This window comes from Terrapene carolina, unplaced genomic scaffold (assembly GCF_002925995.2).
Source record: "Terrapene carolina triunguis isolate 2854851 unplaced genomic scaffold, T_m_triunguis-2.0 Scaffold88, whole genome shotgun sequence".
In the NCBI taxonomy this organism is placed as follows: Eukaryota; Metazoa; Chordata; order Testudines; family Emydidae; genus Terrapene; species Terrapene triunguis.
In genome coordinates this window covers 45,159,339-45,174,942 of record NW_020664439.1, presented here as the reverse complement: position 1 = coordinate 45,174,942, position 15,604 = coordinate 45,159,339, and the positions used below count along the sequence as shown (strand labels likewise).

The following is a 15,604-nucleotide window of genomic DNA, read 5'->3' as shown; positions in this document are numbered from 1 at the left end:
AGGACTAAGTACTGATTTTGGCCCAGAACCCTAACTGGCCCCCTTAAGGATTGAACTCACAACCCTGGGTTTTAGCAGGCCAATGCTCAAACCACTGAGCTATCCCTCCCCCTATAATCAACCTGTTCTTAGTTTTCCCAAGTAATTCTTTTACTTGGGTATTTTACATTCTACAGAAGAGATGTAGAGGGAACCCAATAAAGAGATTACAAATTACCAAGGGCGTTGATGAAAGCCAATTTAGAGAAACTGTTCAATCACCAGGACATACGTCACAGAAAACTGAGTCTTCCTTCAGCTCTCTACTCTTGTATGGGAAAGGTTGCTAAATAAATACATTGAAATTAAGGGTATAAACTAGTTCCAAAGATAAGATGGCAGAACAAATATTGAAGGCTATTCTGTGACAAAGGTAAATGAGGTTCAGATAACCAGTAAGGAGGCACTCAAGTTGGCCCATAAGGCTCTTTCCTCTCCAGAAATCCTAGTACCTTCAGAATCTGTTCTGTATCTTGATAAAATATTAGGCACTGATCCTGCAAATACTTAAGCACAGTCTTAACTTTATGCATGTGAGTCACCAAAACTACTTGTGGATACACACTTGCAGAACTAGGGTCTTGGCTAGTATTGCCAAAGAAATGTATCCTCCGTTACCCATAGAACTAACGTCCTGTTTAGCGTGAGGCAACTAAACTGCTTTCCAAAGCAAGGACTAGCTTGTAGATACGCTTTATAAGTGTAACAGGATTGCTGCCTACAGCAAAGTGCCATCAAAGAATTTATAAACAGACTAAGCTGTTAAGCGGTCTAGTTTAATTTACAAGAGACAACAAGCTATCAAATTGCTTGCTGGTTATAGGTTTTCCATCTGTTCCTAGGTACCAAACCCACAAGTTATACAAGACATACCCAGATAATGTGGATGGGTGCCATATAAATACTTAAGACACAAAGGTGAGATTACCCATGTCTATCCTCCATTTACCTGAAAGCCTTAAATACTCAATGGTTTAAAAAAAAAAAAAAAAAAAGGAAACAGAATGGCAAATATAGGCCTGCAAGAGCCTGGAGCAGATGCTTCTGGCTTGAGTTTTTATGGACTCTACCCACAGCATGTTTCTGTGCTACCGTCATACAGGAAGGAAATCATGCCTCAGCCATGCGAGTCAGGGTAGATTTCTACAATTTAACTTCCACAGAATCCTATTCTAATCAGTTGGGAAAACTTGCATTTGGCTTTTCTCAAGAACCATAGGTAAACCGTATCTGAGGAAAACTAACTATCCAGGGTGAACTAGACTTGTCGTTAACATGTCTGTTCTATGTTGCAGTAAGCAATTTAACAAGCCTGCTTTACCAATGAAATTTTCTACTCTATCAACTCATCTCATGACATAAGGAAACTGGCATGAGGAGGCCTAAGACAAGAATATTCTAGTTATCTTCAAGCTAGACTTGCTGTTGGCATGTGAAACAAGTTCTTTACGGTTCCATTAAGTTGAAGGAAGTGATCACTTTCCATGTGATACTTGCTTTTTGTCTATTCATCCATCAGGGCTGAACTTCTATAATGCTCCGAGACCCGGTCACTTCCAGGGAGCAAATAACAAAAAATTAAATTTGTGTTGCTCCCACATGACCATGCTGAGCACCATCATTAGGCTACTTGGCTGGGCCATAATCTATGTTAAAATTAATTACTTTAGTCTATACTGTCGGAGACAATTTAATTTTACATTTGCATAGGCAGTGGTGGTGTAGCCGTGTCAGTCCCAGGAAATTACAGAGAAGGTAGATGGAGTAGTATCTTTTATTGGACCAACTTCTGGTGGTGAGAGAGAAGTTGGTCCACTAAAAGATATTACTTCGCCCACCTTGTCTCTTACATTTGCATGGCATCTTCCCTTCCTAAAACTGAAAAAAGCTTGTTACTATTTTAATCAACTCTATGCAGAGATTATTTCATACATCACTGAAATACAGCTGCTTAAGTTTCCTAGCCTGCATAGCCTGCAGAAGCTGGAGGTCCAAATAAAAACCGGAGGCTAGAGTTATGCCCTGGGCACTTCTTAGGTCTCCAGCTAGTGGGAAATAACCAAGAGTCTAAACTTTTGACAAGTTCAGGCTAATAAATTAATCTTCTCTAATAGCCTGAACTTCTCAGCCTTCTGTTAACAATCTTCTTGACAACTGAAACATCACAGCTGCACATATAAGGAAGAATTTCCAATGCTGCTACTCTGGAAAGAATTTTTTAAAAAGCCTGACTGGGCATAGGGAATCACTACTTAGAAGAGGGAAAAAAATACCATAGTTCCCCAGGGAGAAACATCTGCTTGCACTCTGATGGTAGCTATTTGACTAAATCCCACATATAGCAGCTCAGATCATCATGCCACAGCTGTTAGAGATTATACACAAATTGATGCAGCAAAAGTCTCAAAAAGCAAAGTAATACAAAAATACTACAGTATCATATAAGATGCTTCTTCCACTTTTGCGCTCTTGAATTTGAGCAGTAACTAAGGTTTCCCCTAGTGCCCAAAGGTGGGGTAAGACCAGCCCACTTCCACTTTACATTAATTATACGGAAAAATGAAAGGTTGGAGTTTTTTAAATAAACTTTTCAAACACATGCACCCCCCTTTTGATGGAATCTGTCCACCCTTTTACTAAAATGCTGGGTAGGTGAGGCATCCAGGATCTCATTTCTCCTTCTTGCCCAGGTTTACTCAACAATGTGTTCATAGTTAGATAACGCAAAAAGTCCAATTTAAGATGAGCTGCAGTGAGTGCCATAGAAGGGCAACATATACCAAATTACTAATTACACACAACTTGCCCCTTAGAAATAGCAAGACATACCATATCCCACTACCAGTTAGGCAAGAGAAAATAAGGGAGCTTTTTGGTCAATAAAAGGAACAAGGTACTTATCTAAACTGCTTGGGGACTTTGGCATTAGGTGTTTCCTTTCCAAGCAGACATGGGTCCTTAAGTTGCAGCAGCTCTTTAGAACTTAAGGCTGGGAAAGAAGGGATAGGACAGAGTGACATGACGGTTAAGAGGCAGCGATCACCGTATTCTCAAGACTCTGCCCACATGAACACACCAGCCCACGCTTCGTTTCCTCTCCCACGGTCTGCTTTCACAGCAAGAGCCAAACATAAAATCACAACGCTGGAGCGTTGCCCCTGCTCCCTTTCAGCTGCCCTAACTGCTGTCCAGCAGCAGCCCCCCCTTGGACAGCTCCCTACAGCGACTCAACTCGCCAGGGACATTCGGGGCAGGGGGGAGCGTGACAAGGGCACCTGCTATCACACACCGCTTGGCGCTCTGGCCCTCCAGTGCACCATCAAAGGCATAACCCAGCGAAGCTCGCTGGCCAAGGCGGGGCAGAGCCCAGGATGGGGGGCGCACACCCCGGAGCCCTGCAATGGCGCTGAGGGGCTCCCCCCACCCCACAGCTGGCCGGGGCCGTACAAGGCTCCCGGGGGGGGTGACCGGGCAGCAGGATCCGCCACCAGCTCCTGGGTCCTTCCCGGGCGCTGCAGCGCGGGGCGGGCCCGGTGCCAGCCCGGGCGAGGGGCGCTCAGCGCGCGGTGACAGCACCCGCCCCCCCCCCACACGCGCGCGAGGGGCTCCCGGAACCGGACCCCCCCCCAGCCCGGCCGGGCCGCCCCCCCGCCCAGGCCCGTCCCCGGCGGATACAGCTTGAATCCCCTCAGAATCTCCTTGGCCCGCTCGTCCTTGGCCGACATGGTCCCGCTGCCGCTCCGCTCCGCGCCCCGGAGCCGGGGGTGGGGGAGGGGCTGGGCTCGCTCACGGGGCTCGCCGGGACAGCGACCGCGGAGGAGGAGGAGGAGACAGCGGCGCTCCAGACGCTGCACCCGCCACTGTCCGGCACAACCAACCCGAGCGGACGGGAGCCGCCCCGCCCGTGGGAGCGCCGGCCAATCGCCGCGCCCCGCGCCACCTCCGACCCGCCTCCTCTCTCCCGAGCGACAGCATCTCCAGCCAATCAGGCAGCGCTCTCGATAGCACCCAGCAAGGGAGGCTGCGCGACGGTCGCTAAGGTGTACGCCCTAGCCAACTGACGTCGCCGAGGGACTGGGAGGCCGGGCCGGGAGCGGAGCTGCAGCTGCGGGCCTCGGCCACGAGGGGCGCTGCCGGGCAACTCCCCATGCGCCGCTGAGGGTGCTTCACTGCGCCCCCTGTCGGCTGCAGCATTGGCCGCAGCACCAGTGGCGGGGGGGTGACCCCTCTCCACCCTGGCAACCCCCCCCCCACAGCCTTGGGGGTAACATATCTGGCTGTGACCCCCCCCAGCACCCCGCTCCCCTAACCCTGCCCCCCCTGCTGCAATGGCCCAGCGCCTCCCACCTAGGCATGCTCCAGCCAAGGGCTGGCCATCCCCCACCCCGACAGGAGTCTATCCTGGAGAGCCTGCACCCCGTAATGTTCCCCACAAGGGTGGTGGCAGCCCCCTGCACAGTCAGGCCCTGTGCCCGGCCGGGGCTGAACATGCCTCTGACTGCTCCCTTGCTGCTACACTACATGGGAATGGCCAGACTGCATCCGCTAGTCCAGGAGCCTGTCACCAATAGTGGCCAGTATCAGATAATAACGGCAAAGGAAGGTGGCAGAATCCAGCAGTGGGTAGCTTGGCGTAACCTGCCTCCATGGAAAGGTTTGTCCTAACCACCCCGAGCTGGGAGCCTGAGGGTTTATAGTCCTCCCAAACCTGTATCAGCTCAGGAAAAGGACTTGGGCGTCGTTTGCAGATCAGCGAGGACCACTGCTCGATATGCAGCTGGGGTCAGAAAAACAAACAAGATGTTAGGATGAAAAAGGAATGGGATGGAGAATAATGGGAAAATATGCAGCAGCCGGTATATAGATCGGTGGGGCAGCCTCAGCTGGTCACTGTGTCCAGTACAGGTCACCCCATCTCCAAAAACATTTTGGAGGATCAGAAGGGTTCAGAGAAGGAAAGTGAAAATGATCAAGGGCCTGGGAAAATTCTCATCTGAAGAGAGGTTGAAAAATCTGGGATTGTTTACCATAAGAGGGATTCATAAGAGATAGTGGATTGGGAGCAAATTCCAAACAAAATAATACTTCTCCATTCAATGTATAATTAGACTGCGGAATTCACTGCTACATGATGTTGTTGAAGCTTAGTAAGATTCAAAGAGGGACTGGATGCTTACATGGATAACAATAATTGCCAGAGTTATAATTGCTATTGCAAACAAAGAATTTTGGAATGGCTAAAAACTTCATTTTTCAGGGCCTAAACCAATCTCTAGTAGAGATTAGGGTGAAACTTTCCTGAGGTCAGACTCTCCCACATCTGCCTGCTGTGCGGTTCTTGCAATCTTCCTCTGAGGCATCTAGTACTGGCCACTGTCAGAGACAAGCTAGAGGACTAGATGGACCATGGGTCTGATCCAGTCAGGCAGTTTTTAATTTATTTTTTTTGCGCATTTACTGTTATAACATTGGATATTCTTGTTATCTATATACATGTCTAATCCTGTTTTGAATCCTAATAAGCATTTGTCCTAAATAATATCTTGTGACAATGAGTTCCACTGGCTAGTTGTACATTGTGTGGAAAATGTATTTCCTTTTATCAGTTTTGAATTTGCCACCTTTCCATTTTTCCAATGATTATCCCCTTATTCATGTATTTGAGAGAGGATTAATAGAAAAAGGTCATGATGTAGAGTCCCACATCTCCTATGTAGCCCATGTGAGTGCTCAGATGTGATATGCTGGAACACTGGTCCCTCATTGCCCAGTTCCCTACTGGGAGACTTTCCCAGCTGCTCTGACTCCACTCACATCCACTGAGGTCTGTTATCATTTCTTCTGATAACATGTGCGGCCCTTAGGCCAAATTCATCTCTTGGATAGCTGGGATTGAACTCAAGTGATGAATTTGGTCTTTGGTGTTGTGGGACTATCTTGCTTTATGCAAGGGGTGGCCCTAGCTGGTTTAGTTTGTGCATGCAGGTGAACTTCTGTGCTGCATGTACCCTGGCTAGGCTTGAAAGGGCCAGCAGGGCAGGAAAAGTTTTAAATTAACAATTCATTTTCTCTGGAACAAAAGCAGCCTGGTCTGCACTAGAGAAATTTGGCCTCTGTGTTTGTGTCATAAAGTAGATTCTGGTGAAAAGTCTCTGTGTAATTTGCACATTCCATGAGCCAGACTGGTTTTTAAGTACAACAATTCACTCTTTTCATTAACACCCTCGACATAACTAATACAAATCATTAATAAATCACAAGAAAAAGAAATCCATCAGAGGACGGAAAGCAGAATGCAGCCCTTGTCAAAGTGCATCATAACAGCAATGGTTAGTAATCACTGACCCATCCACAGCTCTGCTCTCCATAAAATAATTCCTCATCCAAATGAAAAGAATGGGATAATCAATAAAGGTCATATTTAATACATAAGGACAAGCCCACCATCAGCACAACCTAGGGTGACCAGATGTCCCAATTTTATAGGGACAGTCTCGATATTTGGGCCTTTGTCTTATATAGGCACCTATTACCCTCCACCCCCATCCCGATTTTTCACACTTGCTGTCTGGTCACCTTAGCACAACCCATAAACTTAGGTTAGATATTAAGAAAAAATGTCTAACTATTAGGGTAGTTAAGCTCTGGAATAGGCTTCCAAGGACGTTGTGGAGTCCCCATCTCTGGATGCTTTTAAGAACAAGTTGGACAAACACCTATCAGGGATAGTCTAGGTTTACTTGGTCCTGCCACAGCCCAGGGGGCTGGACTGGATGACTTCTCAAGGTCCCTTCCAGCCCTACATTTCTATGATTCTATGATAGGCAATCTTAATATATAATCTTTAATAATAAAAACATATAACATTTATTTCACTAATATGTATGATCCATGCCCAATTCTACACCATGGGTTTGAAAGTGTGTGAACAGACCATTTGGAATCTGGGCAGCAAGCCAAGTGCAGGCTGTGCTAATGTACATATTTTTGCTGCGCTTTTATTAAATTTTAGGGAGCATACAATTACACAATCAATCCAAGGAAGAGGGGATGCAGCTTGCCAGAAGGAAAGAACTGATAGTGAGAAAAGAGGAGAAGGAAAGAAAGGCAAAAGTGAAGGAGATGAATGGTCCAGCCCATGTGTGTTCAGTGAATGAAGATCATGTCAAGTGGAAGAGCGATACAGAGGTTTACAGTGTACAAAGATGAATTATAAATGTCAAGGGCTAAGACCACGGCCTTGATTCTTGGCTGCATCCAGGCTCCTGTGTGATAGAGTGACCATAAAACAGCTGGATCCCCAGAGCTGGGAATTCCTCTAGGGTAGGAGAGGTTCCCCACGCTTTATAAGGTTGGCAGAGTGACTCTACGCTTCCCTCCCTTACAGCCCTGGCATAGGGATGTGCTGGGGGGAGGCCTAGGGGAAAGAAGGGGCATGTCGGGAGCAGGAGGGGTATGACCAGAGCTCAGAATTGCGGCCCATATATTTTCCAACCAAATCCCAAAGTTCACAAGTCGAGTCCCTTATGTGCAGGGATGCTGAGGTTGTCCTAGCCTTTTAGCCACAATGGAAGCACAAAAGAGTCGTTTTCCTTGATAGTGAAGTCTAGAGACCTTGTGATCACTTCTGGCATAAAAAGCTGTGGCGTGCATGGGGCCATCACTTGGAGAATGAGAGATATCCTACGGCACCTCTCCTCTCAAAATCCCTTGGATGCACTAGCATAAATAACAGCCTTGTCTGTCCAGCTGCATATAGGTTGTTGCAAGCCCCACAGTCTTCTCAATCTACTTTGCATTGAAAGACTTCATCTTTGCTTTTGTGTATATTAAGCAAAATACAGCAGGCACGCATTATTGCTACACAGTCACCGAACTGTCATGGCAGGTCAGCAGAGGGCTCCAGCTTCCTTTCAGTCTCCCAAAAGCATACTCTACCACGATCCTGCACCTCTTGAGGGTATAGCTGAATTGGTGTTTCTCCAGGTTTGTGTAATCAGGGAATGGTTACATGAGTCATGGGAAAAGTGGGTGTGCAGGGGGTCACCCAGCAATGCAGTGGAGATGGAAACACCATTAATGGCCATTTTGTTTGGTGGGAAAAGAGTCCCCCCAATGACTGCTCTTGGAAAGTCCAGAGTTCTGGTAAATACTTGGCTGGGGCACTCTATATGGATATCTAGGGACTTGCATCACTACTGAGTAATACATCTTTCTGTGAATGAATTGCTGGGCTTACCGGAGTGTGAACAGAGAATGGGCACATGAGTTCCATTGAAACCTGCTGGAATCTCAATTGTCTAATACCTCAATTATCTCTGGCACATGAGTATTGGTTGGAGTAAAAACACCCCTGAATCCTCCACAACATCAACATCCACCATGTGCTTCCCAACCGCAGACTGGCACCCAACTGACCAGAAATTACTTGGGGTAGCCAGCTTCCACTGGGGAATTGCTATTATCTGTTCTATGGTGATCGGAGCTCTTATGATTTTGGTTTAGTGCTGCCAGTGTTGGGGCTAGCCTGCCACAACAAAAAAGCCTCTTTCCTCATTCCGAAGCAATAGTCACTGCTGCTCATCCCAACCGCGGAGAGCAACTCAGTCCCACTAGTGTCTGGTTATTGTCTTCACCCAAAAGTGCTGTACCATGGGTAGAAAATGATCTGCAAATACTACATGGATCTGGCTACTCCAGGATGGGTCGATGGATGACCACTGTTGCAATAACTGTGAGCCCCTAGTCAGGGTCTCTGGATCTTCCTGAGTAATGCTGGAGCACCCTCAAGTGCCTCACCACATCTGCCTCAGCCTCCTCTTGACTACTCTTTGAAAGCGCCATCAGAAACCTTTCTTTCCACACAAGAAGCGAGAGCTGCGTGTCCCACCTGGCCACCATTTTTTGAAAAAGGATTGGAATTGGGTTTCATCCCTGGGAAATTATGGAAGCTCCCCAAGAAATTTTGGGAGTCTGACCTCATTCTCCACAATGCTCTGAGGCTTCCAGAGGGCCATTAAAAATCTTCCATAAGGCACTGTGTCAGGGAGGCATGCTGGGAACTGTGGGATAAGTACCCTGAAAGGAGAGCCCTGCAGTGGGACTAGGATCCTGCGGGTCCTACAGGACCCACTGCCATAAAAGCAGGAACAGGTAAAATGTACTTTTTTGTAGCGGGAGGGATTGGGTGGGCAAAAAAAACAAACTGTGGGAAAACACTAAGTCTCTCATCTGTTTGTCATGAGGAGAATTTCAACAATGTAAAGCAAGTTTGTCTTTTTTTTTAAAATAAAGGTTTTAATACTTAAATTTAAGTGCGGGATAGAAAGAGATTTCATGTCTATTTTAACAGGAGTTAAAGTATTTGTACATGGTTTAAGCAAGAATTGTTTTATTCTTTTTGTGGTAAAAATTGTGTCTGAATTCTATTTATGTAGATAATATATTAACCAACTGTTTTTGTGGTGGGAGGGGTTAGAAGCATGGGGGAATCTGTCTCTCGCGGGATTTATGGGATCTACGGTTTTTGCAGGTGGGAGCGGGATACAAATGCAAGAAACAATGCAGGAGTGGGAGTGGGTATTGCGGGGCAGGATGAGAGCAGGATTAAAAAAAATAGTCCCACTCAGGGCTCTACCTCAGAGCAGCACAAGTGTGGACGTAGAACAAAACTGCAACCAAAACAGCATCATTAGTGTGGCCACAATGCACTGTTAGTACTTACACTGATGCTATCTGCTTGGTTCAATTACCAACCATTCAGTTCTTTAGAGCAGACACAGTCCAAGGCCCCAACTACACTACAGAAATAACCATGCTGAAACAATTGAAAAAACAGTTGGCCCCAACGTGTCACAACCATTTTTTTTTCTTGCCTTTATGGACTGCAAAAACCTGTTACAGCCATGTTAGGGAATCACGTTTTCACCCTCGTGGATTTACCAAGCCTAAAACATGATTCCATATGATATTATTTATTATTTGGATGATCGTAGCGGCCCACTATGTTCTAGGCACTTTCCACACATTTAATACGTCACAGTTCCTGCCCCAAGAGCTCTCAGTCTAAGAAGTTGAGCAACTTACAAAAGGTGGAGGAGAGGGTTACAACACACAAAAATATCCATTTTCCCCACAGGCCATTACTCATTGGCAATGTCTTGTAGGCATCATAGTAGAAATAGGCCTTAAGGAGGAAAAGGGACCAGTTCAATAAGTGTGTTCCATCTATAAAGGGGAAGCAGGGAATAAGAGGCAAAGATGATGGCAGGAGAAGCATACAAATGAGGGGCTGAAGCTGGCTTCATTGGCCTAGCAGATGGGATGCGGGCACGACACAACCAGAGACAAGGACAGATGAGCAGCGAAAGGCAGTGTGGTGAAGATCCTTGAAGGTGAGGCCTAGAAGCTTGAACTTGATGCAGTGGAAACTGGGAAGCCAGTGGAGAGGTTCAAAGATAAGGGTTTCTTGTCATTGATTTCAATGGGCTTTGGATCAGGCCCTCACACAGCTTGGTGTGATGGCTCCATGACCTGGCTAACGGACTCCTGACTGAGCGACTGTCCAACTGCCATACACGTTCTAGAACTTTCACCCCAGGTCTCTGTGGCCCCACGGCCCAACTGACTGGTGGCGTTACTACAGATTTACAAACAGGCTCTTTGCCAGGCACTGATGGGAAACAAGGTGAATTATCCACTGTCTAAAGAGGACCCTGGCTGCAGCGCTGCGAGGGGAGGAGATGATGTGAGTTAAAGGATAATGCCGACATTAAAAGATAAAATGGATTAAAAGAGTAAACCCGTGATTTGCTGGATGCAGACAGCAGCGTGGGCGGAGGCAAAGGGCTGTAATAGCAGAGTCGGTTTAAAAGGGGAAAGAGACAGCTGGACATTTTCGTATATTTTTTTAAAATTGGAGCTTTGCTGAGCTATTTCTCCACATTCAGCATCATCCAGCCACGTTGGTGTGCAGCTGAGGCAGGAGATGTCAGGACTCAAGTCCAGTCAAGAGGCCATCCGGACTGATCTGTATAGGGTCAGCTTGGGAGGAAGTGATGCTATCCTATTCAGCCTTTGTCCTCAGGCTCCAGTAGGTGCCATGTGTTTGCAAAAATAATCCATGGCAAATAACTAGAAATTAATATTACCATGTATATTTCCAGCATTAGGTTTCAGAATCAACACTGTCCTGCCAGGGCAAGACTGGTCAATTGTTGATGGTCCTGTTTCAGTTTCTCAGACATTGTTTTCTGCCATAAAACAGAAAAGACAAGGTGGGTGAAGTAATATTTTTTATTGAACCAAGATATTACCTCACCCCCTTCTCTCTAAGGTCCTGGGACCACACAGCTACAAGACTGCAAACATCAAATGGAAGATTCAGTCTACACAGAAAATTATAGTTAGACATAGAGTCCATAATATTAAATGGAATTCATATATTACACAGACAGGTTCCCTAAACTTTCACACCACTGTATTATAGATTCATAGATTCTAGGACTGGAAGGGACCTCGAGAGGTCATTGAGTCCAGTCCCCTGCCCGCATGGCAGGACCAAATACTGTCTAGACCATCCCTGATAGACATTTATCTAACCTACTCTTAAATATCTCCAGAGATGGAGATTCCACAACCTCCCTAGGCAATTTATTCCAGTGTTTAACCACCCTGACAGTTAGGAACTTTTTCCTAATGTCCAACCTAGACCTCCCTTGCTGCAGTTTAAGCCCATTGCTTCTTGTTCTATCCTTAGAGGCTAAGGTGAACAAGTTTTCTCCCTCCTCCTTATGACACCCTTTTAGATACCTGAAAACAAGGATTAGGGAACAAACAAAACAAAGCTAGGGAACAAACAAAACATAGCTAGGTCCCTTTAAAATTGAATCCCTTGATAAAGTTTGTTTTGCAGTGCAGAGACCCTGAGACGGTGCCACGCTCTTTCACATTCACAAGGTTTTCTTTGCAACTACAAGGGTAAGAAACATCATTTGTTTTTAATGAGACCTTACATTCTGTGGTGTGCTGTGGCCTCAGAGGATTGCTGGTCTGAGGTACCACTACATCCTGCCTCCGTCCTGCTTAGTTTATAAGAACACAGCAGGTAGATCTTTCTATGTATTATATGCAACTCTGTACTGTAAATTCTCATCTGGGGTTTGTTGACTCCCCACTTGATTAGTCAGTTTGTTTCATTAGTCCTGCCTTCCCACCATCCACCCCCCATCTCCTCCTACTCCCATCCTGGGACTGGAGCATAAACTAAACTTGTCAGTGTCCAGTTGTCTTCAAAAAAGGGATTGAGAACAAAAGAGCTGCATCAGTTGCGAAGAGGAAAGGGTCAGGGGAAGGACAATTGGCTAAAAGCATGATCTTGAAATTCAGTTGCTGTCTGGTTCTTGGAAATGTATTCCCATCCCTCAAGCAGACCAGTGAAATTAAGCAGGCTGGTATCACACTTTTTCCTCTTTACTATCACCTAGCTGCACACATTCATCATTGATCCCACTGCTATAACCCTTGTCCACACTTTGGTGATCTGCCATCTTAATTATTATAACCTTCTCTTTTCTTGCTTCAATATCTTTAGTCTGTCCAAAACACTGCTGCTAAAGAACACTCAAATAAGAGGGTGTTTGGGGTCATATAAGCACCAAGACAGAATTTCACTCATCGGAGATATTCCAAGGCTAAGATATATTAAGTCCTTTGCCTCCCCTAGAGCATCTTTCATCTGAGGATCTCAAAGTGTGTTGCAAACATGAATTAGTTAAGCTTTGTAATACCTTTAGGGGCCTTATTTTCCCACCAGAGGGTATGAGTAATTCCCACTGACTTCAGTGAAAGTTATTCATTTCCTGAGGTAGGAGACCCAGATTTCTGTGAAGTATGAAATTGTTACTATCTCCATTTTACAGATCAGGAGACAAGCATGGAGAAGTGAAATGACTCTCCCATTGTCACACACTGAGTCTTTGACAGACTAGGAAAACAAACCTAGGAGTTCAGATTCCCCATCTCTTATTCAGACCATTGTTGTTCCTGCCTCTCCTCCACCATCAACTACTGCCGTTACTTTAGGAAAAAATAACAATTTTCAGAAGTTTTCATTAGTTCTGTGTGCCTCAGTTTCTGGGTACCCAACTTGAGATACCTTGGCTTAAAGGTATTAAGGCACCTAATTCCCATTTAATTAGGCCCTTGTGTCTGATGTTCATAGGTTCTCAGGATTTCAGTAGGAGTTATGAGTCCTGAACATCCCTGAACATTCGGCACAATATGCCTCAGGTCTGCCATACAGAAACTGAGGCACACAAAATTAGTGAAAACTGAATATTTAATTTCCCATCTCTGTCATGCCATGATGCAGGAGATGGACTGGATGACTGTCAGTTCTCTTCTAGTATTAGTGATTTGATGAATTAAGGGATGGTGCTAAGTCTGGTAGCCTAAAAACAGTCCTGTACCAAAATTTTGATTTGACAAGTGCTTTTTCTTTGTACCATGATTTGGCTCTGCCTGTCTGCTCAACCCTGGACAAGGTTATTGAAAAATACAAGAATCCTACTCTGGGAGAGTGACAGAGAATATTTCAATGCCCTGTCATAAATGCAGAGACAGGCTAGTGTAATATGCTGTCATATGCCAGCAAAGATATGCAGCAACTTGAATTTTCATTGGCAGGCTGTCCAGCAGAGTAGCTGCTATTTTATCCAGCCCACATTTTGGTTAACTGAGAGATTATCTGAGATCAGAACAGGACAAGTTTTATAATTTTTAGGGCCCCAAGCTACCAGAGGAGGGATTGGGCTATGAGTTAACTTCCCCCTGCAGTCTCACAGTGCGGAAACTAAACTGGCCCATGCCCTGCCAGATCAGTACTTGCCCCAAACATAGGTTCCCAAGTGATTACATGCCTACATTACTGTGCAAGAAGAAGGTCAGGGAAAGTGTGGGACCCTTACTGAATGAGGGAGGCAACATAGTGACAGATGATGTGGAAAAAGCTGAAGTACTCAATGCTTCTTTTGCCTCGGTCTTCACAGACAAGGTCAGCTCCCAGACTGCCACAAGTACTCCTGTTCTTTTTACAGTATGGGGAGGAGAGGAACAGCCCTCAGTAGTGAAAGAACAGGTTAAGGCAGGAGTTCTCAAAGTAGGGTTCGGGACCCCTCAGGGGGTCGCAAGGTTCTTACATGGGGGGGGGTCACGAGCTGCCAGCCTCCACCCCAAACCCTGCTTTGCCTCCAGCATTTCTAATGGTGTTAAATATATAAAAAGGCATTTTTAATTGATGGGGGTGGGTCTCACTCAGAGGCTTGCTATGTGAAAGGGGTCACTAATAAAAAAGTTTGAGAATCACTGGGTTAAGGACTATTTAGAAAAGCTGGATGTGCACAAGTCCATGGGTCCAGATCTAATGCATCCAAGGGTGCGGAGGGAGTTGGCTGATGTGATTGCAGAGCCATTGGCCATTATCTTTGAAAATTCGTGGCGATCGGGGGAGGTCCTGGATGACTGGAAAAAGGCAAATATAGTGCCCATATTTTAAAGGGAAGAAAGAGAACCCAGGGAACTACAGACCGGTCAGCCTCACTTCAGTACTCAGCAAAATTATGGAGCAGGTCCTCAAGGAATCCATTTTGAAGCACTTGGAGGAGAGGAAGGTGATCAGGAACAGTCAACATGGATTCACCAAGGGCAAGTCATGCCTGACCAACCTGATTGCCTTCTATGATGAGATAACTGGCTCTGTGGATATGGGGAAAGCGGTGGATGTGATATATCTTGACTTTAGCAAAGCTTTTGATACAGTCTCCCACACTATTCTTGCCAGCAAGTTAAAAAAGTATGCATTGGATGAATGGACTATAAGGTGGCTAGAAAGCTGGCTAGATTGTCGGGCTCAACGGGTAGTGATCAATGGCTTGATATCTAGTTGGCAGCCGGTATCAAGCGGAGTGCCTCAGGGGTGAGTCCTGGGGCTGGTTTTGTTCAACATCTTTATTAATGATCTGGATGATGGGATTAATTGCACCCTCAGCAAGTTCGCAGATGACACTAAGCTGGGGGGAGAGGTAGATATGCTGGAGGGTAGGGATAGGGTCCAGAGTGACCTAGACAAATTGGAGGATTGGGCCAAAAGAAATCTGGTGGTGAGGTTCAACAAGGACAAGTGCAGAGTCCTGCACTTAGGAAGAAAGAATCCCAGGAACCGCTACAGTAAGGGTTCTCAAACTGGGGGTCGGGACCCCTCAGGGGGTCACAAGGTCATTACATGGGGGGTCGCGAGCTGTCAGTCTCCACCCCAAACCCCGCTTACCTCCAGCATTTATAATGGTGTTAAATATATAAAAAAGTGTTTTTAATTTATAAGGGGGGGGTTGCACTCAGAGGTTTGTGATGTGAAAGGGGTCGCCAGTAAAAAAGTTTGAGACCCACTGCGCTACAGGCTGGGGACCAACTGGCTAAGCAGCAGTTCTGCAGAAAAGGACCTGGGGATTACAGTCGACGAGAAGCTGAATATGAGTCAGCAGTGTGCCCTCGTTGCCAAGAAGGCCAA

General features: G+C 46.0%; 1 protein-coding gene across 1 annotated transcript in view; it reads right to left on the bottom strand.

Moving 5' to 3' along the window:
• PDE6D (phosphodiesterase 6D) overlaps positions 1 to 3,890 on the bottom strand; it is a 43,916-nt gene extending 40,026 nt beyond the window's left edge. The window contains exon 1 of the mRNA XM_024201715.3: positions 3,715 to 3,890. Coding sequence (XP_024057483.1) covers positions 3,715 to 3,764 — 50 coding nt within the window. The 5' untranslated portion in view covers positions 3,765 to 3,890. The remainder of the gene's footprint in view (positions 1 to 3,714) is intronic.
• Between the last annotated feature and the right edge of the window lie 11,714 nt (positions 3,891 to 15,604).